The following is a 24,543-nucleotide window of genomic DNA, read 5'->3' as shown; positions in this document are numbered from 1 at the left end:
AAGCGGAACGGGGCGGGCCCGGGCCCGGGCAGCAGCGCCGCAGTCACACACTCGCTGCACCAGTCAGGCCTTTACTGGATACAGCTGCGCCTCGTCAAAATACCCCGTGAGTAATGACTGCTAGCACATTCACACACGTATTTACCGCATTACCCCGGGACGCCCTGGAACGCAGGCAACGAGCTCATTTAAAAAGAAAGGATCGTAATAGCCTGAAGAGGTAGGTGAAGAGTCTTCTACTTACATTTTTTCTATTAAAGGGACAAAGGAAAATAGTCACATCTGTGAAGAGTTACTAGCCCAAGTAAGCCAGTCCTATTACCCATAACTCACAACCTGTGCTTTTGCAAGATTACTACAGCTTCACTTTGTTAAACCCTGCACGTTTCCCATTATCACGCACAGTAAAGTTTACAGACACTAATTGACAGCGTAATCATTCTATCTTAACCCTTCAAAGTACCATTCAACCATTAGAGCACCTTACTGCTCAAGTCTTTCTTGTTAATAAAAAGAAACATTGCAGAACTGCAGAGCCACTGGTAAACTAAGCATCTGTCCTCCATGAATATTTATTTGTAATTATTAACCTGGAATTCAATCTTACCAATATTAACTAGCAGTTGAGCAAGCTAGAGTAAGGAACACGGTAAGATAAGGACTTTTGGAAAGCACTCTGATAGCTTCTCTTCAGATCATTTTCAATACTAAAAAAAAAAAAATCATGTAAATCAGAGTAATCTGGGCAGTTGAAATTGCAAAAACTGAAAAAAAAATCTAGTTGAGCAAAGAATGGCTTTAATTTCACTGATCTCAGTCATGCTTGAAGGGAATGATGAAAAAGTAACATGACTGCACCCTCCTCACAAATGCTCTTTTTTCCTGTTAGTTTAATATGGGTAATGAGATGTGATAAAAGAAACAGTGTAGTTCAACATAGAATTCTGAAGCTAGGAAAGCTGCAAGATGTCTTTCAGAATATGAATACTTAAATATTCCTTACATTTCAGAGTGTTACTCTGACTAAAAGAAGGTGTCCTTAAAAAGTATCATTAAAGCACTTGTTTCAAGTGTCTCTGACAAGCAGTCAGTGAAACAAATCCTCTTGAGAATGACCTGCATACACAAGGACTGAGTAAGAATTTTGACTGCAAGATTTGTAAGGCTTCTGTGGTTACAAAAAGCTTGCAAGCTGTTATCCCTCTCCTCTCCATTCCTCATACGAGGTTTTTGAGGGAGACTGGAATGACTTGAGACTTCAAGTCATTTCCAAAGATAACAGCTTTTGAGAAGACGTGAATTTAAACCATCTTTCTAGATACTAAATACTGTATAAATCTGCAGGATACACTGACAAAAATTTTACACTGAAAGAAATATGCTTTTAACCAGGAAACTTTCTACCTTGTGACATATCTAGTTAATAAAGCGCCTATTCACAGCATAGTTCGATATTTTTCAGTCAACTACAGACATTTCAGCAGACAGCATCAGTGAAGCTGACATGACCAGGCACCAATGACACCTTCTCCTGTCCATGACACACCTGGAGATCCTTCATAAAAGATTCCATTGCTACCACATGTCATCTGACCTTGAAGCATGACACAATTAACTGCTGAAACTGTTTTAAACTGTCATAGGAGCATTTAGGGTACGATGCAACAAAGTTGCTGAAACAGACACAGCCTCTAATATCTAGTGGCTGCAATTTGGAGTGTAGCTGCTGTCTCAGTACAATGCTCCTCACAGCAACTGGGGCTGTTCTTCACTTGTTTACTGAGAGTAAAGGAAAAAATACGCCAAACTGTGTTGTAATGAACAAGGTTACATATTATTCTAACTAGGTCTACCCTTTTTGGAATAAGAGTTCTTCAATCTGCTTCAGCACTAAATCCTTTTCCATTACCCTCCAACAGAAGATGGCTCTGCCACATTACACAGATCAAGAACACTCAAGCAAATCCAGAGTCTACTCACATCAGTTTTTAAATGACATTTTCTCCAGAATTTCTTTGCCACTTCTGAATTTACCCTGTTGCAGAAATCATTAGGAAATGTCACAGTGAGATGCCACTGGCCCAGACATCTCTATTTCAGCTGTGCACAGCAATAATGAGATAGGTAATGACTTATTACTACATATGTAAATATATATAAACTAATGAGACCTTCAAATCAGAGGTAAATCAGTGACTCATGAATTTTTTTCTTGACAGGGGTCACCAAATTCTAGCAAAATTACTCTTACTTTTAGAAGGAAGTGCCATTGAAAGGTGAATTCCTTCCAATACTGAATCTTATCACAAAGTGATTCAAGTTTTTGAAATAATTTTTATTTAAGTATGACATCCAACTTTTCAGGTTTTTAAATATTAAAATATATTACATTATATTATAGATTTCAAAAAAGTTAAGTTTGACAAAACATTATCCATAGCTTTGGGACCACTTTGCTTTTTGTAAACATCCATCTCACCACTAAATGATGAGCTGCAGGAAGGCAGAGGGGAATAATTCTTTAGTACACTTCTTTCTCAAGCTGCTTATCTTTAGAGACAGAACAACTGCTGTGCTGTATACTCATTCACAACAACTTATACTAGAGAAATAAACCATTTATGAACACATACACATTTCCAACAGAAATCATACTACTGCAGCATGAAACTGTAGAATCCTTGGCTACCAGGAAACACAATTAACAATCCCATCATTTGGAAAACGTGGCATATACAGAGGAACAGCTACTCAGGAAGCCACAAGACATAGAGAGCTACAACCCCCTCCACAAAGAATATCATTTTACTGAGACTAATCCTTTTATCAGTTAGGAAAAAATGGAAATGAGATAACCAGAATGCTTCCTGTTTAGCTTAGGACACATGCCAACCCAGTAAAAATCAGATTTACATGGTTGTACAGACCACACCGTGAAAGGATCAGAAGTAAACAGGCTGCAAGTGCTCCATGTACTGACTTGAACTTTACATTAACCTGTGTCAAGATCAAAACTGAAGCAGGAGATAAGACAGCCCCAAAGAAAGTGCATTTGTCTTCTGCTTTCAGAGCAAGATCCAAACCTGATGGAGTGGATGCAAGGTAACTTGCATTGGTATTGTCTGCTGTGTAAATACATCCTGCCTATCAATCTCCATGAAACTCTGATACAGAAACTACTGCAACAAAAGGACTTAGATCTTGAGATGAAAGTATCTGAACCGTAGACTTCAGTAAACCTCCAGAGATGAGCTGTTTTCCCTCACCTGACATCCATATGCTCTCAGAGTCTATGCAGGTGTCATTGGAGACAGTGGATTAATTGTTACTTGTTAAGTCTTGACCAGGGAATATCTCACAACTGCTATCTATCAGTGTCATGTAATAATCTGGTTGAACATAACTTTTTTTTAAAATAAGGTAACTGAGTAACATTAAATATAGTTAAAAAGTGATATTTTTTACCATTAAGACAAAACTGTGAGCACAATAAACACCAAAAGCAAAGATTTAATATACTTGCTACAACATATTAAATTGCTCAACTCCTGAATGAATTTATTTGCATACACCTGCCCTTACATGGAAAATGCAATGTTTATCAGAAGATGTTACAAACTTTTACAATGTATCAACCAGTGCTTTACTGTTGTCCCAGTAAACCTATACACACTAGTTGTGTCCAAGACCTCTTGCAGACACAGATTTACCACCATTGCAGGGAGTGAAAACACCCCAACCTTTAAAACACTTAAAAGATAAATTAGTGCTGGTATCATGTGACTAATAGCTTTAGAAATGGATGTTTCATCTACAAGAATGACACAGGTAGCATAAGACTTCTCACATTTCTGCCTAAAAATGGTATTGTGGCTAGAATACCTGTGTAGCTCCCAGGTTCTACTGAGCGTGACCAGAGTTCCCACCAGAAACAAGCAAGATTCATCACAAAGAACTGCAGTGAACTCATTTCCTACTGCTAGCTGAGACAGTCTTGACACACTGAAGCAGAATCTAAAGTCACAACTTCAACTGAAAAGGGTCTGGTATCTTACCAGTCACAGTTCAGCTTTTGTGGCTTAGGCTTAAACCTCCTGGCCAACAAACTGCCACCCACAGAACTGCAGTTCTGCATCCTGAATTATGGACTGAAAGAGACCAAAGGTGAAGCTTGGTAAAGGAGTGAGCTTGTGTAAGGTAAATGAACAAAAATAAGGATCTCTGTATTTGTGAAAGCCAAGTTAATGTGATTGTTAATATCCAAACAAGTTTTCATGACAACAAAGAAATGCACTTGACCATTTACAGCAAAACAGATTTATACAATAGCAACAAGTAACTTATGGCCTTGTCTACCTGCAAATGAATTCCTTCAGCAGGTACACACAATATATTGTTCAGTCATAAAAATATATATATTATCTCTTTCCTTTAACATTTAGGTATATAAATATTTTACTGAAGAACATGCATCATTTAGATATACAGTTGCAAGAACATCCTGTGAAAACATAGGGTTCTTTGCCATTTAGCAATATAAAATGATTACATAAACAGCAATTAAAGTCAAGACAAACCAATACAGCAGTAAGCAGTTCATTTTGTGCTAGTCCAAAGCACCTTTTGCAACAGATTATATAATACATACACACAGAGAATGCACTGTAATGGAGCACAAACAGCATCGTTCCATCTGCGTATTCTTCAGTCTTCTTTGGACTCCAAACTTACTGTTCACTTTTCTGCTCTTGTTTCCCATTCAGCTCTTGGTCAACTCTGCTTAGCAAAGAAAGTAGTAAAATTAAACTGTGTTAACTTAGTTTGATAGCTCATATTATTAAGAAAATACTATTAACAGGAAAACACAAAGCTTTTACATGGAAAACATTTTAGTAAATAAATATTAAATTAAGGTTTTTATTTGATGTAGTCATGATGTTTGGGTTCGTTTCAATATCTATTTTCCTACCACCCCCTAGAAATTAATTAAAATTGTTAGGAAACCATTTAAGTAACTACAGCACTTGAGAGGAAGCATTTTAAAAGTGCAAGTGAAGTTTGACTACAGAAGAAAAAAGCGTGGCCTGTGCTCATAGTAACAAATGCAAGCAGGAATACAGTACAGGTAACATGACAATACTGGCAAGCACTACCACTCTGATGAATTCATAAGCACTGAATTACCTTCTTGGCTTAACTACTATAACATTAAAGGTAACAGCACTAGTTGAATTAACAAAAGTGAAGAGGCTCCTTAACTACAATACCTTTTCTATTACCTTCTAAAACTCTTGCAATTACCCTGGAAAAATTCACCATCATGCTGATAAAAGTGGGTTTGATTTTGTACCTTATTTTTTACTATCTGCCTTGGGACCAGCAAACAAAATGCTGCTTTGCAGATACTAGGGGATGATTGGAAGCCCTGCACAAAGTGTACTTTTCCTCTTTACAGTAAGAATAAGCTACAATCTTGGTAACATCTTCTGGCAAATAAGTTGTGCATGGAAGTAAATTAATTTTAAAACCAACAGCAGTTCTAAAGTGAGAAACTCCCTCTAACAATCTGTCTAACATACCTGTCCAGTTTCTCAAACTATAACCAGCCAGTTTTTCAAAATGATAGAAACAGTGACGGCTCCTTTGGGCCACAAATCCATAAAAAGGAGCTGCTTTCTACCTGATTGAAGGCTCAGTATCCAATTCTACCTGTGATCTCTATACCTTATTTTCACTGAAGAACATATTACTTTTTACAAAAGTGATGGTAGTATAGGTGAAATTATCAACAGGGACACCAAAAAGTGCTTGTTCTACTGGAGATTTTTTTAATTACCCCTTAATTGGAGTAATTCCTGAAGAATGTTCAACACATCACTAGATTTACATGTGAGTTTCCAGAAATAATTTAAATTCATTTTACTTCAATCTCAGTGTTCCTCTACCCAATTTAGACAATAAACCTTAACAGTTAGGCACACAAAAGAAAAGTAATTAAAAAAACTCCAAAGTTAGTAGCAAAATCTTTCAGTCTATTTGTTAGTGAGTGAAAAAATAACATATCCATTCAAAAATTTATCAGCTGTGGAATAGCTTGAATAGTTAGCAGGAGACTGGAAATAAAGTGGAAATCCAATATTTATTAGGAAGGAACATAGGCACTGCAAATACAAACAGCACTAAAATACTAATTTAGATTGCATCTATGCAAGTTAATAACTAAAAAGGTAGCAAATACCAAAAATACAAGATTCAATATTAGAACTTCTTACAGAGTTGCATCTCTGCTAATGCATAGCTACAGCTTAGCACCTAAATACAGCTCATCTCCAGAGATCAGTTCGTGTTAGAAACAATGACATTTGCTTTAATGGGTTCATACAGAAGCACTACTTTTGCCTCTTAAAGACTTCCAAGTTGAGAACCTATGTATCCCCTTAAAAGTGGGCATCTCACATAAAAGTGTAATAGAAACTATTTGCAAATAGCTGTCTGAACACCCAGAGTGAGTTCTTACAGATTCCATACTGCCTGCAAGTACAGTATAGTTGCTGCCATGCATAAACACTTGGGCACTAGTGCATGTTTATATTTACAAATGCTTATTCCTTTATGCAAGCCAATCAACTGGGAGTTAGTTGCAGTGCAAATTGTCTTATCTAGATGCAACCCTAATCAAAAGATGAATATACCTTTTCTGTTTCTTTCTAAACTTTTCTTCTTCATACCTTGGTGAGGAAAAGTTTTGTTTCAGTAAATATAACATATGAAGGCCAAAATCAACAGAAGCTGCAAACCAGTATTAGTGTCAATAGAATTTGCAGAAACTTACCAAATTTTGAAACTGATATAATTAAGAAAAAACCACACTCTACCTCCAACTTTATTAGCATTAAAAAACCCATTTAGTTACTATGACATAACAAATGAATTCAATACGATCTCTTGTACAGAGTTAGCATTCATCACTAGAATTTAAAGTCTGTGTCCATAACAGTTTGAAGCCAGATATAATCCTCCTCCACAGAAATCTGAGAATTAACTCTTGAAGTTAAGCATGTCCAGACTTTGCAGAACAGTTAAAGGTTCATCAATACAGAGAGAAATCTTTTAAAACTCAGAATGACAGTCTAAATATTAGTAACACACCCATAAAACCCCAGTCAAAAAAATTCTAAAGACAGCACAAGGCTGCCTCAGCTTTGTCATGCGTTTCACTCCCACCCCATGAAAACTGTTTTTCTGTCTTACAGAGTTAAACTGTGGAACTGACAGCAGCTAGATGTCTACTGAAATAACCAGCCATCTGCAGGGACACAAGGCTTTGTCCAGCATGGGTGTGCCCGCATGACACTGGGCCACCTTTCCCCAGTTTGTCTCACCTATTACAATGCAGACAAGAGAAGGTTTGTATGCCATACCCTCTATCTAATAGGCTGTCATCAGGATTGTTAAGTGTTTTCATTTGGTTTTCTTAAGACCCAAGTTTATGGTTTCTACTCTATTACTGCATTCACAAATGCTTTTGACAAAAGGATCATCATCTTATTTGACAGCAGAATTGTGCTGATGTTAAAATGGCTATTTTTATCTGGATGGGAAGGAAAAAAAAATTAACACTGATGCTGTCTTCATTTCTTTACCAAAGTAGTTTAGAACTGTAATGGGTAGGAATTCAGTGTTTTCCCATCATTTTTGTTCAAATGAAAACCCAATCCAAGTGATATTTCAGCACTTAAGTTGTTCCACATTTTAGTTAAAATGCTTTAGAAGACATTATAAATAACTTCAGTATCAACATGCCTACAATTTCTTACTCACAAGCCAGTTTAATATACACACTAAGGTGCAGAACAACTGGAATGAGTCTAGAAGGCTTAATTCTCACACCACAACTTTGTAATTGCACAAAGCTCCACTCTGAAAATGACTACATATTTCCATTCCAAACTGCCTTTAGCAATGAGGTCACACATGGACACTCCTCCTAGAGAGAGCAGTAATCACATTTAAGTCATTATGTGCCAAGTGTTACATTCAAACCAAACAATGATTACAACATCTACCAGTCCTAAACCATGATCAATGTAGAAGATGTTGGAATAATAAGACGTACTGTTTTATGCATTCTGGGATGCCAACGTATTCCATGGGGATGAGTTCAGCTAGTTCTGCCAGGGTAAAGACATACCTAATTTTTTGGCTGAATTTTGAGCTGTGGAAGAACAAATGCAGGGTACAGTTACAACTCTAAACATTTTTCACTAGGTCAATATTAAAACAGTCTTTTAAACAGTTGTCAGAATTATTTATGAAAAAGCTTCCAGAGTATTACCTAATAAAAGGTTTTGTAATGGCCAGGAGAGTTCTGATGAACCAGGAAGGATGAACTATGATTAACGATTTCAGATTTTTCCTTAACCTGAAGGATTTAAACAATGGATAATTACTAGAACAAAAAGGCAGCATGACCAGGGGTTTTGGAATATGTAAGAAGTATGTTTTTAGAAGCACAACTGTCACAAACACAGTATTCTGACATCCCATTATTAGAAGTCAACTTCCATGAGAGGAAAAAATACTACACAACTGTAAAATAAAAACTAAAGATTCAGTATCAATTTGACAAGGAAATTCCATTCCAAGGAGAAGCTCCTTTAAATCGTTTTACAGAGCTAATGATGAAGTGGATGACAAAGGACCTCTCTTATTAACCTTATGTTAATACATTAAGTTGTAAGGATGTTCTACAGGATAACAATATTCAGTATTCTAAGAGTACTACTTTCACTAAAAAACACTCTGAGAACAACAGCAACAAAAAGCATACACAAAACCCCCAACCAACCAAAAAAATCCACCACACACCACTACCCAGGCATGTTTGTAGCATCATCCCACATCACGTAGCTTAGTTTTCAATACTGGTTTTCAATACACCAGTTTCCTTCATCAAATCTTAACCAGAAGAGACCACATTAAATAGCAGTTTTTCCTAAATAGGTCTATCTCTGAGTATGTGAATATTGTAAGAGAGTATTGCAGAGCTTCTTACCTTCTATCAATTTGCTGGTAACATTTCCTAAGCCAGCCTAAAGTTGGCATTTTTCTCCGTGTTGTTGCACCATTCAGGTAAACTATCATATAGTTCTCTGCTACTAACAGCTCTAAAGTGCCAATTACATACCTGGAGAGACAGCAAAGAAAATTTAAGATGAAGATTTATGGATATTGAAGTTAATTCCTAGTAGTGCTCAAATACATTAAAAATAACAAAAACTCAGAAAAGCAGATGATGACTTACTTAAATAGATTGTCCATTAGGTATCTGTAGTTAGGCTGGCTGCTCTCAGGCATGAAGCAAACAGCAAACACAACAATGGCATTTAATCCATCACCATAATAACCTAAAAAGAAGTAAGCAGCAGTAGTGACAAAGGTGACAATACACTGACTACATTTACACAAAGTCAAGCACATTCAGTAAGCTTTTTCATTATTTACCTTAAAGAGATATACACACATCCATATGGACACATTCATGCAGTTACAGAAAACATCAAGGTATCTTTTTCAAGTTTGTCTACTTCTAAAGCAACAGCTGAAGCTGATGTCAGTCAAACACTCTATCTATAACCAACATTTCAGAGTAGAAACTCAGTATATTTAATAATATCTTATGTTCTTAATCAACGTTTTTTCCAACCTAAACTTTACAGACTACTGGAAAGAGTCATGAATTGATTTCTGCCTTAGCAGATCAACAGTTAATGTTTTCAATAGTCTAGAAACCAAAAAATTAGGTAGCAGTGACACTGTAGAATAAATATTTCTTATTACTAAGGTGCATTTTAGTACATGTGACCATGTGTACATTTTGGAACTTTAGTTTAATAGAGAAAAAAATATTTTATCAAACATGTCTTAACACTGCAACAAATTAATTACCATAAGTCTTTATGCCCAAAGCTCTTCCTCTGCCTCCCCATCTCAGCTTAAAGAAGTAGTTTCCCACAGCACGTCACCAATCCTTACCACCATGACTGATAACTTTTTTGTACGGTTCAATTGCCTTCATGTCCACCCTATGGTCCTGTTCTCCGATCCGAAACATTCGCCAGCGGCGACCATCATCCTTCTCCTCTGCCACAGTGTACTCAGCCAGTGAGCCTTTCCTAATCACATCAGTAGTTTTTGGTTTTGGAAGATCGTCTGCCAAAATGAGAACATGTTGAAGACCCATTATGAATACCATGCATAGTGACAATCTGCTACAACACAAGTTAACCACTTTGCTATCTAATCTATTTTGGTATTCTTCAGCCAGTCAGACACACCAGTTGATGTCATGGATATTTTATTAACAAACTCATGTTGGCAGTTATCTGTTGACTTTAATTTTCTCTATTACAAGTATGTGAAAAATTTCCATTCATGGAGAAGCCTAATTAATTGCAGGCTTTCAGAACACAGACCTCAATGAATTTGACCAAAATAGACAAAGTGGTTAACTCCAATGAGAATTACAGAGGTTGATCACAGATTTACATGAAGCGTGATTTAAAACATTGAGGTACCTTGCAAGCAGACATGCAGACAAATCTATTGGAAATTAAATCTAATTCATGTGTGCAATCAAAATATATGAAATTTCTGCTGAGAGGAATCTGTAGGACAATTTGCTCCAATGAAATTATGATTCTTGACTTTGTTGCATGGACCTTACCCAAAGCGAGAAAAACCTACTGCAAGTTAGTTGTCTGTTCCCGAAACAAAGCTGTTAATTGAAACTATCCTTCCAGGAAAATGAAGGCAGCAGCATTAAAGGAAGAAAAGACAGAAACCCTTTTCAGACACTTTTAAAAACAAGACACAAACATCCGGAACATTTCCTTTGCATCACTGCAAAAGTAACCCTAAATGCCAATTCTTCTTCATTAAAACAGTGAAAATCCTTTTACAAATTTAAACACACAGTCTCTGTTAAGAAAACTTCCACTGCAATATGCCTTTAGCTATTTAAAAACCAAAACCACCCCCTTATTCTAAAGGGTGTTTCTTTCTCCACAGGTAGTGTTTCAAACATAACAGTGAAAAGAGAACTTCCTGTTTATTCAGGATTTTAAATTATTTTATTTTCAGTTTATTGAGTTTACATATTTACTTATTAGAGACATTCCTAAACCATGAAGTTTACAGATGTTAGAGACTCCAACAATTTGCCCAACACAACTGTTCTTGGCTTCCATAAAGAGGGCCTTAAGACATCATTAAACTCCAAGTTTAAAATTTGTGCTTTAAGTCCTACACAAACCTTTATTTCAAATAAAATGTGTTAGAATCTCAAGGTTTTGCCTGTAACATATATCACCTATTAATGTCTTAAAACTGAGATCATTACTCACTAGTGTGGCTATAGCTACTTTAAGTTCCTATGAAGTAATTTCAGAATTCCTTGACATAAAATAGAAGCTCTTCTACTGCCTCTAGTCAGTCTGGAAATATGCATACTTTAAAGCCACAGAGCTTTTGTCATTCTCACCACAGGAAGATTTGAGATCAGGTATTAGTTAGTATTTTTAAAAATACTATTCAGTCCTCCTTAAATTGCAATACAGCAATTTCTGAGTAGCTAATCTATATCCCTTTGTTTGGCTCCCTCCATTTAGAACTCATTTCTAACACATGTAAAATACCTTGGGTACTTTCTTCTGTTGGGTGATTCTTAAAAACTTACTGCAATAGAGGATTTTCCATAACTTCAAGTCTTCTAGATGCATCTGTAGATGATCTTCACCTAAGTTTACCTGCAGTTACAGCTAGTAACTGTTTGCCTGTTTACTAATCAGATGAGGTCTGATTTGCTCTTTAAAAAGTCACTGCATCTATTTCTAATTCCTAATCTAATCACTCCCTTTTGTATTTCTCCTCTTGTACTATTGAATCATAGCTATTTCTTACTAGAGAAACAGTCGACCTGCACATAAGAAAATATTTTAGAGTATCAGACAAAAGAACCAAAATACTCACCTTCCCATTCAAATTCATTGCTGTTTTCTGAAGGAGTATCTAAATCATCCAAATCAATCTCTCCACTCTCATCCAAGTCATCAGACAAAACAGATTCCCCGCTGGGATCCAAAGTTAAGCTAATATCTGGAGCCATTAGTTTTTTCCTCAATTTTGTTTCATTACCCTCTGTATCTAAAGAAAGCAAATTATTTATTTTCAAAGCTAAAGCAAGTTTAGATAAGCATATTACCAAGACAGAAGAGCTCAGTCCTTTCTCATAATGCATTATAAATCATTGCCCATAATTTAAACAAGGTATCTTTGGAGTAAGACTTTAATAGGGGATGGAAAGAACAGCAGGTAAAAGTTCTCAAGTTACCCACTGCACACACACAGTCTGAGCAAGCAGGTTGGTAGACACTACTACCCCTGCTTGCTGCATCCAAGTGTCCCAGGAGCTGCTCCAGATATTACACTGAATAAATCTTGCAAATAATACAACAGATTCATGTCCCTAGCACTTGCTTTTGTTAGGCTTCAGTGACATCATAACCATCTTTGATAAAATAGAAAATAATATACAAGCTGAAAAAAAAAATACTGACAGACAACAGTGAGGACATAAAATTAACGAATCTGTTCTGTGAATACACAGAATACTTCAAGGTACAAGGCAAATATTGGCATAACTTAGACAGGAGTTGAAAGCAAGGAATAAAATCAGATTACCAATCCAGCACTGGAAATGCCGCAAGTAAAGCAGACTGACAAAATAAAAAAAAAAATTTAAATGTAAAAACCTCCAAAACTCCAACCAATGAAACAAAAAAAAAAAAAAATCAACAAAACCCAAAACCCCCAAAACAAACAAAAAATCCCCCCAAACCAAGGAGCTTTAAAGCAGCCATTTAAGTAGGAAGCAGTCAGCTGGACTGGAGTGGAATGTTCTTACCAGCTTCACTTTCTGCTCCAGCTGCAGCCAGTGCATCAGAGTCAACAGGATCATCCTCTGGCAGGGGCCTGGGACACAAAGAAATTATTGTTACAAACCTGCTTTGATCTTTTTTTTAATGCCATATATTAAGACTTGCACATTACTAAAAAACCCACTGTAATTTTAGTACTGAATTAACTTTACTTATAGCCTAAATTCAAGCTTTCAGTTGACAAACACCAAGGCAGCAGAAAATTCCTTTACAGCATTCAAGTGACCATCCCATCCTGTGACAAATACCAAAACACTGACTACTACCAGTGTGTCATCCTTAAGAAAACTTGTCATATTCTTGCTTGACAAAATTTGACTTGAAATAAATTACACAAGTAGTTTAGTCATGTTATCTTAGAATGCATTTAAAGCTGATTTAATTTTTTGTAGGCCCAAGCACCAGTAGCAGCATTAACTTTTAAAGACTTTCCTCATAAATTTTGCTTAATGAAATATTTGGGCCATGAGGCACTGGAAGTAATATGCAAACAATGTAGTTACAAAATATTATCATAGGAAATAAACAAAGCCAAGCTTACAAATCTTCATTTCAAAAACACTGAAAATGTCAACAGTAGCAATCATTAAGAAATATGCCACGAAACCTTTCCAAAACTGCTATGTTGATGGAAATCACTTCAAGATTATTACTGAGTATTAGTTCACCAGGAAGACCAAGAGGTAGTTTATTGCTGACATTATGTGTTTGATCCAAATTACTTTTAAAATAATTCAAAACCTTGGAAAATCTTCATCTTGCCACTCTTCCTTAAACTCAACCCCTTCCATTCTCCAGCTCACTTCAATAGCTAACAGAGACTCCTGATCAGGCAGAACCTCTGGTCTTCAGCACAATGGGCTAAAGAGGAGCTGCAGGAACATAACGAAAGGTGTTAGTTCAATAATGTGGTAATTCCCATACTTGCAACACATCCTTTAACTTATCATCAAGTTGAGGTATGATGCAGAATAAAACCAAAACAATACAGGGAAAAGTTTTTTGTTTGTTTCAATTTTACCTTTTTTTTCCATACAGAACTCCTCATGTAATGGTTTATCATACCATAATAATTTAGGTTGGAAGGGATTTAAAGCAGTCAAGGAGGATCAACCCCTCAGTTAAATTAAGGCCTTGAGCAATTTGTTGTATCATTTATGATTACACCAGTTCACTCCAAAATGTAAGAAACCTGGAGTGTCTGTAGATTCTATAGGAGCTAATTAATAAGTGTATATTTTGAGAAAAAGTCCAGATGGTCAGATCTCAACTACAAGCCATTTAAAAAGAAAAAAAAAAAAAAAAAACCCAAAAAAAAACCTCTCTAACAACACACTTTAAAAATAACTATTTAAGACAGTGTTTTTGGAGAACTCACCCTATGATGTGCAAGTAAAGCTGTAGTTTTTCAGGCTCACCCATCACCAGCAACGAGGAATCCCCAATAATAGAACATGGTAAACCATTCTGCTGACATAAAAGTCCAAACCAGGTGAAGGTCTTGGCTGTGTTGGCTCTAAAGATTGGCAGAAACAGGTAAACTCATCAATGAAGATATTAAGAAAACCAACACCCATCAAAACAAGAAACCATGGAATTTTGCAAAGAACCAATCAACAGAGAACAGCCGTAAGTACAAAGTTTGAATTCAACCAATACTCCTTATTAACCCAGAGATATATTTTTTTAAATGGCTGAAAACCAAATTACACTTACTGTTCTGTAGAACCAGCTTTCCTTTCATGACAAATCAAATTTTTTCTTCTCCTGACCTGATTTTAAAATGTCCTGCAATGCTTAAAGCTACGTTACGCAAGTTGACTAACAAAGAAAAATTAAGTGATCTTTTTGTAAAACTGCAGTACTACAAATTAAGCACTAATGATCTCAATTTAAGCCTGTTTTACTGACATTTCCCTGCCTCCCTACCCAGAAAATATTTAAATAAAACTTCTAGAAGGTAGGAACCTAGTTCCTCTGAAGGGCCAGACTCTCCTTGTTTGAGACATTCAACACCTGCACTTCTCAGTTGTTGTTCTTCAGCAGTGTGAAGCCATTGCCCCAGCCAGTGGCCTGCCTGGGGCCATCTGTTTGTCCTGACTAAAGCTCTGCTTGGAAACAACTCCTGCCTCTCACCAAGCTGATGATGTTCTCAGCATACAAGGTGTGGATACTCCTGGCCACCAACCTGCTGGCTGCAACAGAGTGTTTTAAATATTTGCTCAGAGGGAAGATCTCATTTGGCTCAGCAGTAACAGTGAATGTGTGCAGAACTCTCCATGTGCTTGTTTCAGGACACTGAGGTGAAGCCCAAGGAGTTTCCCCAGGGGCCCTCAGCAGTCAGGAGAATGCAGTGGTGGAAGAAGGCTGCTGGTTCCAGCAGCATGGAACAAACCAGCTGATGCAAATATGCAGGTGACTATAATCCTGAAAGAAAATCTTAACTCATGACTTCACTGTTAAAGGACAAAAAATTGGCAGTCAAAACCCAAATATCACCCCCGTCCAAGCCTGTCACTGTGCTGGTGGCTGTAAGATGCTCCCCTTGAGCTCACTTGCACTGCATTCTCTATACAGTTCTCAGACAGTTGAAAGCAGGGCTTTGCTCCAAAACTTGAACAGTTTTCTTCCCGCACTTCTGAAGAATACCAAACACCAAGTAACACCTATTAATTTCAAATGGACAGCCTTCCAGTGCAGAAGCATTTCTACCTGCACTTACTTCATCACACTGGGATAAACCTGTTATACTAAGACAAGAGTTTAAAAGCTACTGGTGCTGTTACCTAAGCTTAAGGTGCTTTTATGGAACACTCCTCACACTACTTGCAGAATTCTCATCAGCAGTTTCTCAAGAAGGTAGATTATAAAGCAATCATTTGTTAAGTACCAGGTAGGACACCTGAAAGCAACTTACAAAGCAAGCTTGGAGTGAAGCTTCAGAGAAAACCAAATTTAGATTTTCAGCATCCTACTTAACACACAGACTAAGTAGATGGTTTGGATGTTTTGACTTCTAGTCCCACCGATAAAAGCACTGTCATTTGTCAACTAGAAGAATGAGAAATCATGAAGGAAGGGTAATCTTTTCAAGGAAGTTAGAAAAGTGATGACTTCAGAGCTATTTTACATCAACTGATATAAATGCTTACTAGCAGGCAAAAAAAAAAAAATCTACTTCTGCTTATGCAAACTAAAGCTAAGTTTAGAATAGTCTTTCTATCCCTGCTGTGGCACTGCTGACATGTTTTTAAAATGCCAAAGCCATTTTAATTCAGCTGTAAATCTTAAAATCTAAAAATGTAACTTGGAAAATGTAAATTTTAATAATGCAAGTATTTATCAGTCATGTAGAAAAAAACGCAAATAATTTGTACCTCATCCTAGCACTCTTCATGGCCAGCTCAAAAAGGTTTGGTTTCTAAGAACAGCAAGACTGATCTTATCCTCACCCACTGCTCTTTCACTACAGCTAATGAACAAATTTCCATTCCAGAACAGCAGGTTAAACCTACTTAAGTTTGCATCTGAAGAATGTCACTGCTTGCACCAGAGGTCAAACACCAGTGTTTTCATCCTTTTTTCCTAGAAGAATAGGTCATTTTCAAAGTTCTCTCATTAATACTAAGCTGCCCCAGCTGGTAGGTTCTGTCATATCAAGTACAACAGTGTTAAGAAGCCTGTTAAAAATTGCCATTTATAAAAATTTACAGTACAGCTAAAGAGAGACTTGGGTCTGTCCCAAATACCTAAAAAAGAGGTGGCAGCAGTGGTGGGACAGAAGAACAACAGAAAGCATGAGATCATTTTATTTACTAAGTTAAAGGCTGCTTGCAAAAATTATTATTTAGGTTTTCATCTCTGAGTTCTCAGGCAAGCACACAAATAATTACAAGCCAGACATTTCCATGGTCACATCTGCCTATCCAATACAAACACCTATATTTAGTCTTGATCTAAAATAGAATAAATACAAAGTTTAACTTTGCAGGACAATTACAATGTCAGGCATTTTTACTGAACAATGTACCTGACTGGCAAAGAACAGAATGCTGTTTCCATCTCAAAAAGTCAAAATCAACTTCAAAACACGGTTAGCCTATATTTCCCCCCTTACATTTCACTTCACTGTGTCAACAGAAACATTAACTGAGTGTCAAGTTAATTCCAGGCATTAAAGCTAAACTTGACTGACTGTCAAGTTAATTTCAGGCATTAAAGAGGCGCTTTTAAGAGTAATTTTCACATCTGATTTTGCAGCAAGCCTAAAGCAAGGAACAGACACCTTCTGGTACACAACCAACAGGATGCAGCTCACTGCAATTTCTAAATGCTTCTATAATTCCAGTGGCTTTTAGAACGTGGCCAGATTAGCCATAAATCCAGGACAAGTTTCCCAAACCTGAAGATGGACCTCCAGACTTTACCACTTGCAAGTTTGCAAAATGGGACGATGCAAAGCCTATAGTTAATAACAGATCAATTGTCTCCTTTTATTCCCTTCTCTCAGCATCAAAGCACAGAGAAATCAGTCAGCTAAAAGAGAAAGCTTCTGAAAACTCTTGCTTTCCTCCCGAGGATACTACTTTAAACTCCACATGCAGAGCAACAGAAGGGTCTGTATTTCTGCGCCAAACTTATTGTTCTCAAAACAATCCCAAAGAATTTCTACCCTGCCCAAATACCCAGGACTTAAACACGCATACAAGACAAGCAGAAATAATCAACCATTATTTACTGTATTGCATTAGTAGCAGGAAATCGGGAGGGACTAAGACAAAAGGCACTAGAAAGCAACTCTGACTTCCGCGACACGGCTCTGTACTGCGCGTTCGCTACGCCTGCAGCGGAACAGCCCAGCCACGCGAAATCCTGAGAGGGCAGGGCAGGGGATTTTCCCCTCGGAGATTTACGGTTCACAGCCCTCCCCTCTGCGGCGGCAGCGGAGCGGCGGGCGCGGCCGAGCGGAGCCGAGGAGCTGCCCGGCCGCGGGGTCCCTGCTCACCGCCGCCCCGGCTACGCCAGGCCAGGCCAGAGCGCTGAATCCGCCGCCCTCTGCGCACCTGCGGCCGGGCCGCGGCCTCGCCTCGCCCCGCGCCCGCCCCGCGGCTCGCGGCTCCCGGCCCGGCGCTCCCGCCCCTCCGCGGCCGTACCTGGCGGGAGCGGGGCCGCGCCGCGCTCGGGGCCGCGCCGCGCGCCCGCGCTCACCCGGAACCGCATCCGCCGTCCGAGTCACGTGACAGCCCTGGCCGTGCAGATATTCGCGCGCATGCGTGACCAGCGCGGGGCGTGGCTCGTGCCGCCGTGAGGGCGGGCGGGTGGGCCAGCGGAGACGCAGAACGGCCGCCGTGAGGGCGGGAGGGCTCGGGTGCCGTAAGCGTCACCGCGTACCCGACAGCGTTGTCCAAACGCTCCTGGAACTGTGTTAGCCTTGGTGCTGTGAGCACTGCCTGGGGGAGCATGTTCCGTGCACGAGCACCCTCCCGGTGAAAGCCTTTTCCTGATACCCAGCCCTGCCCTGCCCCAGTCGTTCCTCGGGCCCTGTCCCTGGCCACAGAGCAGAGATCAGTGCCTGCCCCTGCGCTGCCCCTCGGGAGCAAGCTACAGCCCGCAGTGAGTTCGCCCGTCAGTCTCCTCCAGGCTGAACGGGCCAAGTGCCCTCGGCTGCCCCTGCTGTGGCTGAGGGACGGCGCCGGACCGACGGGCGCTGCCACCGCCCGGGAGCGCGGCGGGCACGGGCCGTGCACCGGGCAGCCCTCGGCTGGACGTAACTAACGCTGATTAGCTGCTGTCCCTGCACTCGGTACCGCCCTCCCCCACGGCCCGTGCCGCTTGTCGCAGGACTGATCCGAGAGCTCGAATCCTGGGTCGCGCCCCGCGGAATACGGGATGGAAGAAGTCAAATCTACTCGCTGAGTTGTGCGTGCAGGGCTGGAGTGCCGTGCCGAGGGGCCCAAAAAGGTGTAAAATGAGTGTCAAAAGCACGAGGGGAACCTCCTGCATGAGGGAAAGGAGCACAGGTAATGTCAGCACTAACATAGCGGTAGCCGAAGTACCGAGGCAAACCTCAGAATCGCCACATAATTTGCAGCTACAATTTCACCTGTATAAATACAGCATCCAAAATACAGACCTTTATCACAGTAATATCATGGAAAGGCAGATAAACCTAGTTTCTTTTATCTCTTTCACGTGCCAAATTGTAATGGTACTAGGTTTAGAACTAGAATTAAAGTTTTGGCTAAGGTTTAAAACTTTCCACTAACACATAATATACAGACAACTACTGACTTGATCACAGCTGATCTATTGACCAATAGACACAACGATAGCAACAAAGTTTGTTTTATTTTAGGATACTAAATGAACTTGGAGTGACTGTGTCTGAAATGCAGAAGTGTGGAAGGAATTAAAAAGGGATATAAGGGTGCAAAAAATGCATGGAGGAAAACATGAGAAAGAAGAATACCACTGAAGAAAAAGCAAGCAGCACCAACCAGCAAATAAAAAAAAAAATAACAGGGAGAAAAGCACAATTATGAAGATATATTAATTAGAATATTGAAAATATATTCATAAATAACTAGTATCATGCACAGCAGATGGCCTGAGGGCTGTACACATTATCATATAAAAGTTACAAATGTAAAGGTAGAGCTCGCTTAACTATAAAGAAAGTTAATATGTAAGTAAATATGTAAGTTAATATGAAAGTAAATATGAAAAATTGTCATATTAAATACTTTCAATACTTTTTGAAATGTGCTTCAGTTGCTGATAAACTGAAAAATGTATTCAAAATGAAAAAATATCATCAGCAGGACTCTAAATGCCGAACTCAGGTCACAGTGGTCAGAAAGTTGTGTAATTTCCCATCTCTTACACGGGGTGGCACAAGATAGCTGGAAATCCATCATGTGCTCAAATTGAACCGAGAAAATAAGCAAACAAAAGGTCAGAGCCAATGACTGGGGAATGTTGAATAATTATATTTTTAAGCATCAGATAATTGCAAATATAAGCAGTTTCTGACATGAAAGCATTACCAAAGAGAACAGTCTTGAAGGAATAATGCTCTGTTGTATGCATGGGGAAAATCAACTGTTACACAATTTTGGGGTCTGACATAATTGACAATTAACCTTTAAATAGAAATTAGTCATCAAAAGTAGTGGAATACAAAACATTCCCCTTTTTTACAGTCCTTTCACGTTTTACATACTAGAAAAACATTTTCTAGTAATCTAAAAAACCCCCATCAACTAGACAGGAAATGCCTCCCTTTCAACTTGGTTCAGGCAACAGCTCAGAAATGTTGGAACTTGAAAACATTAATTTGAAAGTCTGTCCCAGTGGGGGTGGATGTGGAGACTGCATTTGTACAGAACTCCTCCTTGCCATTTTCCCTATACAGGAAATCCATATACTTTAGTGTGGGTTTGTTTTTTTTTTTTTTGCAACTTTATTTTGCCCTTTTTTGATGGGAAGGTTTTTGGGTTGTAGTTTAGTTTGCTTTTGTAGTCCATAAAAATAATTTGGCTCCTGCCTTGGACAACAGTGATATGAAATTTTAAGATCAACATGTTACAGAGTAGCAGCTTTCAGGTATGTGGGTAAGAGGTAGGTGGTATATAATATTCTGCTTCACTTCTGATATTTCTATCATCTCCTCTTTAAAGCCATTCTGCTGCACTCAGTTGTCCCACTGCAGTGATAGCTGGGTTGCACAGTCTTTGCATATCATGAGGTAAGTTATTGATCTGGAAGTGACCCTCACACAGTCTGTGTCCCTGTGTTCTCTCTTCCCAAGCTTCCTGAGCTACTTCAGGTACAGCTCATGATGCTGTAGTGGATTAGTTCTTAAGCAGACTTTCACTTCACATCCCCCAACACACCCTCTGGTGTTTTGTCTTTTTCTGTCTCTGGACAAATGCACTGTTGAAAAGAAGCCAAGTTCTAAGTCAGGTCTACATTAAGAACTTGTGTTTGGAATTTAGCTGCAGAAGTACAAAATGTGCATCCTTCTTAGAGTCAAACAAAATCCCACACATTTGCTGTTTCAAGGACATAGCTATTACCTACATACAGTCTACTGATCCCCTCTGTGTATGATTTTCAGGGAGTTTTATATCTTTTTCTCTGTCAGAGAGCATCACAGTGTGTTGGCTACAAACAGCCATACTGGTATCAGAGGAAGCAAGAGCCAGCTTGCTACCCATTAGAAACTTCCTGTCTGTGTTTGGAAGGGAGGGGATGTATAATGATTGTTTTGTTTACAGAATTTGTTAATGTTTTTTATTGCTCTTTAAATAAGATTTCTGTATTGCAAGTGAAAGGTACTAAATACATGACTCCTGATACTATGCTCTCAAGAAAAGTGAATATTAATCCTGAATTTCATTTTGGCTGAAAATTGGGGAACCTATTAATTGTGGGAATAATGCATAAAAATAAAGGCAATAGATCTCTTGCATCTCTTTCCAGGTACGTACCACTAGATAATTCCAGTACAGCAGTAGAATTGCAGACCAATGTGTGGTTGTATACTGTTAATTCAGCATTCCTAAATTTGTATTGGGAAGTGTGCCTGTCTCAGAAAAGGGAAACAGATACAGATAACTTTTGTTTTCTGAGGTTATTTTCTGCATATTTATTTTTGACAAGGTAAACATTCTTACCTTCCTGTGCCTTATAAAAATGTCCAATCTTTGCCATTTGCAGTATTAATGTCTAAAATAATGCTGTGTTAATATTATAATTTTTATCATATTGTGGTCTAAATCCAGTATCAATTGTGGATAACTCATACCAGGAAAATATTTATGCATAATCAAAAAATCTGCCGCTTCCTTGATACAAAAAACAGTTGAGTTCTGAGTTTGTGTTTTTGTGTGCTCTGATGGTCAGGCTGTAATTCCTACCTGCATGCAGGATGCATTCCGTTCAACTCACTTCCAACAGCTCCTGGAAAAAAACCACAAAACACATGAAATTCCCTGTTACATGGACAGAAGATATCTTTCCTGGTTGAGCTTGAGGGGAAAACTGGGTACAATTATATATTCTTTTAATTATTCATGGCTTGGGTCTGAAATGAATGTGTATACATTTTTCACTTATTCACTTTATAAAATTCAAAACTAAGCCCGGGAGCAGTTTTATTCTTGGCAGCATGACAAGTTTCCTTTTCTCAACGAACCAGTCAAAGGAATTGTTCCTCAGAGAGTTTGTCATTCTCACATATCCCAGAGAGGCAGGAGGGAAGCTGACATTCATTACGCCCCTAGTCACACGTGTGTGTGCTCTCTCTCCTTCTCCCTCTCTGACTGTGACAACAAGCCCATCTCAGAGGACTGTGTTCATCTCTAGCATGTGGTTTCATTTGTGTAGCTGATTTGCAGTTCATTAATCTAGAAAGCATTGCTCAGTTCTGGGAAGGACCATGCATCCATCCAGATTCTGCTTACTCCCCCCCTCTACTTCTGATGCAGCTCAGTTCAGAGAGAGGGAATTTGTGCTGTTTTGCAGAGCAACTACAGCTAGAGCAGCTCAGAAGCCAAAAGCTGATGTAAACACACACCAGGAAATTGTTTTGATCTGGCCTATCAGGCTGCTGGCAATGCACAGTGCTTCCTTGGGAGACATGCAAATTTATGGGACACAACTTGACATGATTAAGGCAATGCATACAGAATAGGTAATTGCCCTTGGCAAGAGAATGATGTCAAGAGCAAATGATTCTTTACATTCTTGGCAGTGCAGGTAGGATCATGAAATTAAGGACTTCTTGGAGATGCATTATAATTTAGGTGTTGGGTTGGGTATTTTTTAAACTATGTTTTCCCAACTTTTATGTGGTATTACTACTAATTGTTTGTCTTACTGGAGAACCTAAGAACAATAGTCAATTTGTAGCCTTCAAAACCTAAATCTGTATCTGCTGATATTATGACAGCTTATGATAGCTGTTGAGTTTGGAGACAACAACAGAGGAGTGAAAATAATGCCACAGGGAAACATCAACTTCTGCTGCTCACTTACAGCAGTGGGGTTCTTCACTTTGAAATTTAATTACCAGAGATACTGACACTCCTTGTTGGCAGACATGTGCTCAGAACTCATCCACATGCCTGAGTGGAATCGGATTCAGCTTGTGTCAGGGTTAATGAGAAATTACTGATCACTACCTGGGAATTTGGGGGTAAAAATGACTGAACTTAAGGTGAAAGACTCCATATCCTGTTACTACTCCCCTGAGCCTGCCTAGCAAATAGCTAACTGTAATGTCTTAATTAACCATGTGCTAGAATCAGCCTTATTCTCCCTTGCAAGCTGTACACATTGCTGACCACATTAAATAGGCACACAGAGCACAAGGGAAGCAGGCTGGGGCAGTTGTGTTTCCCATTGTACTGTAGAGCAAGGCAAGTCCAGTGGCACTGGGAAGATGTTGGAATGGCACCCCTTCATTTAATGCAAACAGGAGGAAGGAAATCACATTCTGTGTGTGCTGGAGAACATTTCCCTTCTGACCCCTGGACAAGGCAGGCCTGTCTAGGCCAAACTTAACAGGGGAAAGCAATGCAGGGGAACAAACTCATAGTAGGAGCACAAAGTATGGCACTGTCACCTGTCACACATGTGCTACACAGAGAGCCTGTGACACACAGATTCTGCTGCTCTGAATGCTCAGCAGCCCCAGTGCCAGCACAGCAAGGCTGTGAGAGGAAAGTTGTGTTCTGCCTCTGAACAGCTGGCACATGATTCTTCAGGGACTTGTGCCATCTGGTACAGATGAGAATCTATCATGTTACACAGTGCCTTTATCAGAAATAGGAATTTGGAGGAACATCACAAAGCTGTTATTAGTTTGCTGGTACAAATTTGACTTTTGAACTATAAAACTACTTCTAAAAATCACATTCTCTGGTTTGTCCAGTACATAGCTAATAGGCACTTGATTTACTAGGTTCTGCTATTTGGGTAACTAAAAGTGTGGAATTAACAATGTGTAATTTCTTGAGGTTTTTTAGGTCTAAAAAAATATAGTACCAAAGTTATTTTTAGAGTTAAAATGCTCCAAATTTGATTTTTGCCATCCTTTTCCAGTGGTACACAACTTTGACTTTTCCTCCACTGATACCTGTCACATTCTTTTTAAAATCAATTTTTAGCTCTCTGTTGCTTCCTGTATTAAATGCAATTTTTGAGGTAATTTCTATCTAAGCTTTCTGTATCAGGCCCTTCGTGTCCAAGCTTTTATTCAGGTAGAATACTTGGATTTTATCCTGGCCATTAATTTTAATTTTCTAACAGTATTTTTTTGAAGAATAGCTAAATTAAATCATTTTTGCAATTAGTGTCAAATTAATCCATAATGGAAGGTAGATAACAGCAGAGATGAAGTCTCTTAGATTTTGACAGATACCCTCATTGGGTTTAATGTTTTGTATAATATCTCCTTAAGTGAGGAAAGAGTTCGCCTTGATGACTTCCTTCCTCATGCCCAGGCTGCTGGCCACAGAGAATAACTTTTTCCATTTCT

General features: G+C 38.8%; 1 protein-coding gene and 1 long non-coding RNA gene across 10 annotated transcripts; one reads left to right on the top strand and one right to left on the bottom strand.

The window, feature by feature from the left end:
- The first annotated feature begins 130 nt into the window (after positions 1-130).
- Positions 131-11,038, top strand: LOC128813616 (uncharacterized). Its single transcript, XR_008439100.1, has 3 exons — positions 131-220; positions 7,254-7,406; positions 10,803-11,038. It is a non-coding gene; the product is annotated as an uncharacterized LOC128813616 (long non-coding RNA).
- On the bottom strand, positions 2,315-18,222 carry BNIP2 (BCL2 interacting protein 2). 9 transcript variants are annotated; one of them, XM_053988890.1, is made up of 12 exons: positions 18,152-18,222; positions 14,377-14,514; positions 13,740-13,870; positions 12,965-13,032; positions 12,031-12,204; positions 10,036-10,212; positions 9,305-9,407; positions 9,056-9,187; positions 8,336-8,422; positions 8,117-8,215; positions 6,693-6,728; positions 2,315-4,776 (listed from the first exon to the last, which is right to left on the bottom strand). In XM_053988890.1, exons 3-12 carry the CDS (start codon positions 13,787-13,789, stop codon positions 4,728-4,730), a joined length of 975 nt encoding a protein of 324 aa, XP_053844865.1. In that variant the 5' UTR covers positions 13,790-13,870; positions 14,377-14,514; positions 18,152-18,222; the 3' UTR covers positions 2,315-4,727. The 9 variants fall into 9 exon arrangements, with proteins under 9 accessions (XP_053844865.1, XP_053844868.1, XP_053844864.1 ...); XM_053988893.1 differs by lacking the exon at positions 18,152-18,222 and adding an exon at positions 18,062-18,080; XM_053988889.1 differs by lacking the exon at positions 18,152-18,222 and adding an exon at positions 15,187-18,041.
- Between the last annotated feature and the right edge of the window lie 6,321 nt (positions 18,223-24,543).

This window comes from Vidua macroura, chromosome 12 (genome assembly GCF_024509145.1).
Source record: "Vidua macroura isolate BioBank_ID:100142 chromosome 12, ASM2450914v1, whole genome shotgun sequence".
Classification (NCBI taxonomy): domain Eukaryota; kingdom Metazoa; phylum Chordata; class Aves; order Passeriformes; family Viduidae; genus Vidua; species Vidua macroura.
Note: the sequence above shows the minus strand (reverse complement) of the source record. Positions and strands in the feature narration are given on the sequence as shown.

Excerpts from the sequence above, each read along its gene's own strand:
- BNIP2 (XM_053988890.1), bottom strand. The coding sequence starts at position 13,789 with ATGGAAGGGGTTGAGTTTAAGGAAGAGTGGCAAGATGAAGATTTTCCA. Across the intron at positions 13,033-13,739 it reads CAAGATGAAGATTTTCCAAG|GCCCCTGCCAGAGGATGATC; the intron begins GTTTTGAATTAT and ends TTTGTGTCCCAG. Across the intron at positions 8,216-8,335 it reads ATTACAAAACCTTTTATTAG|CTCAAAATTCAGCCAAAAAA; the intron begins GTAATACTCTGG and ends GTTCTTCCACAG.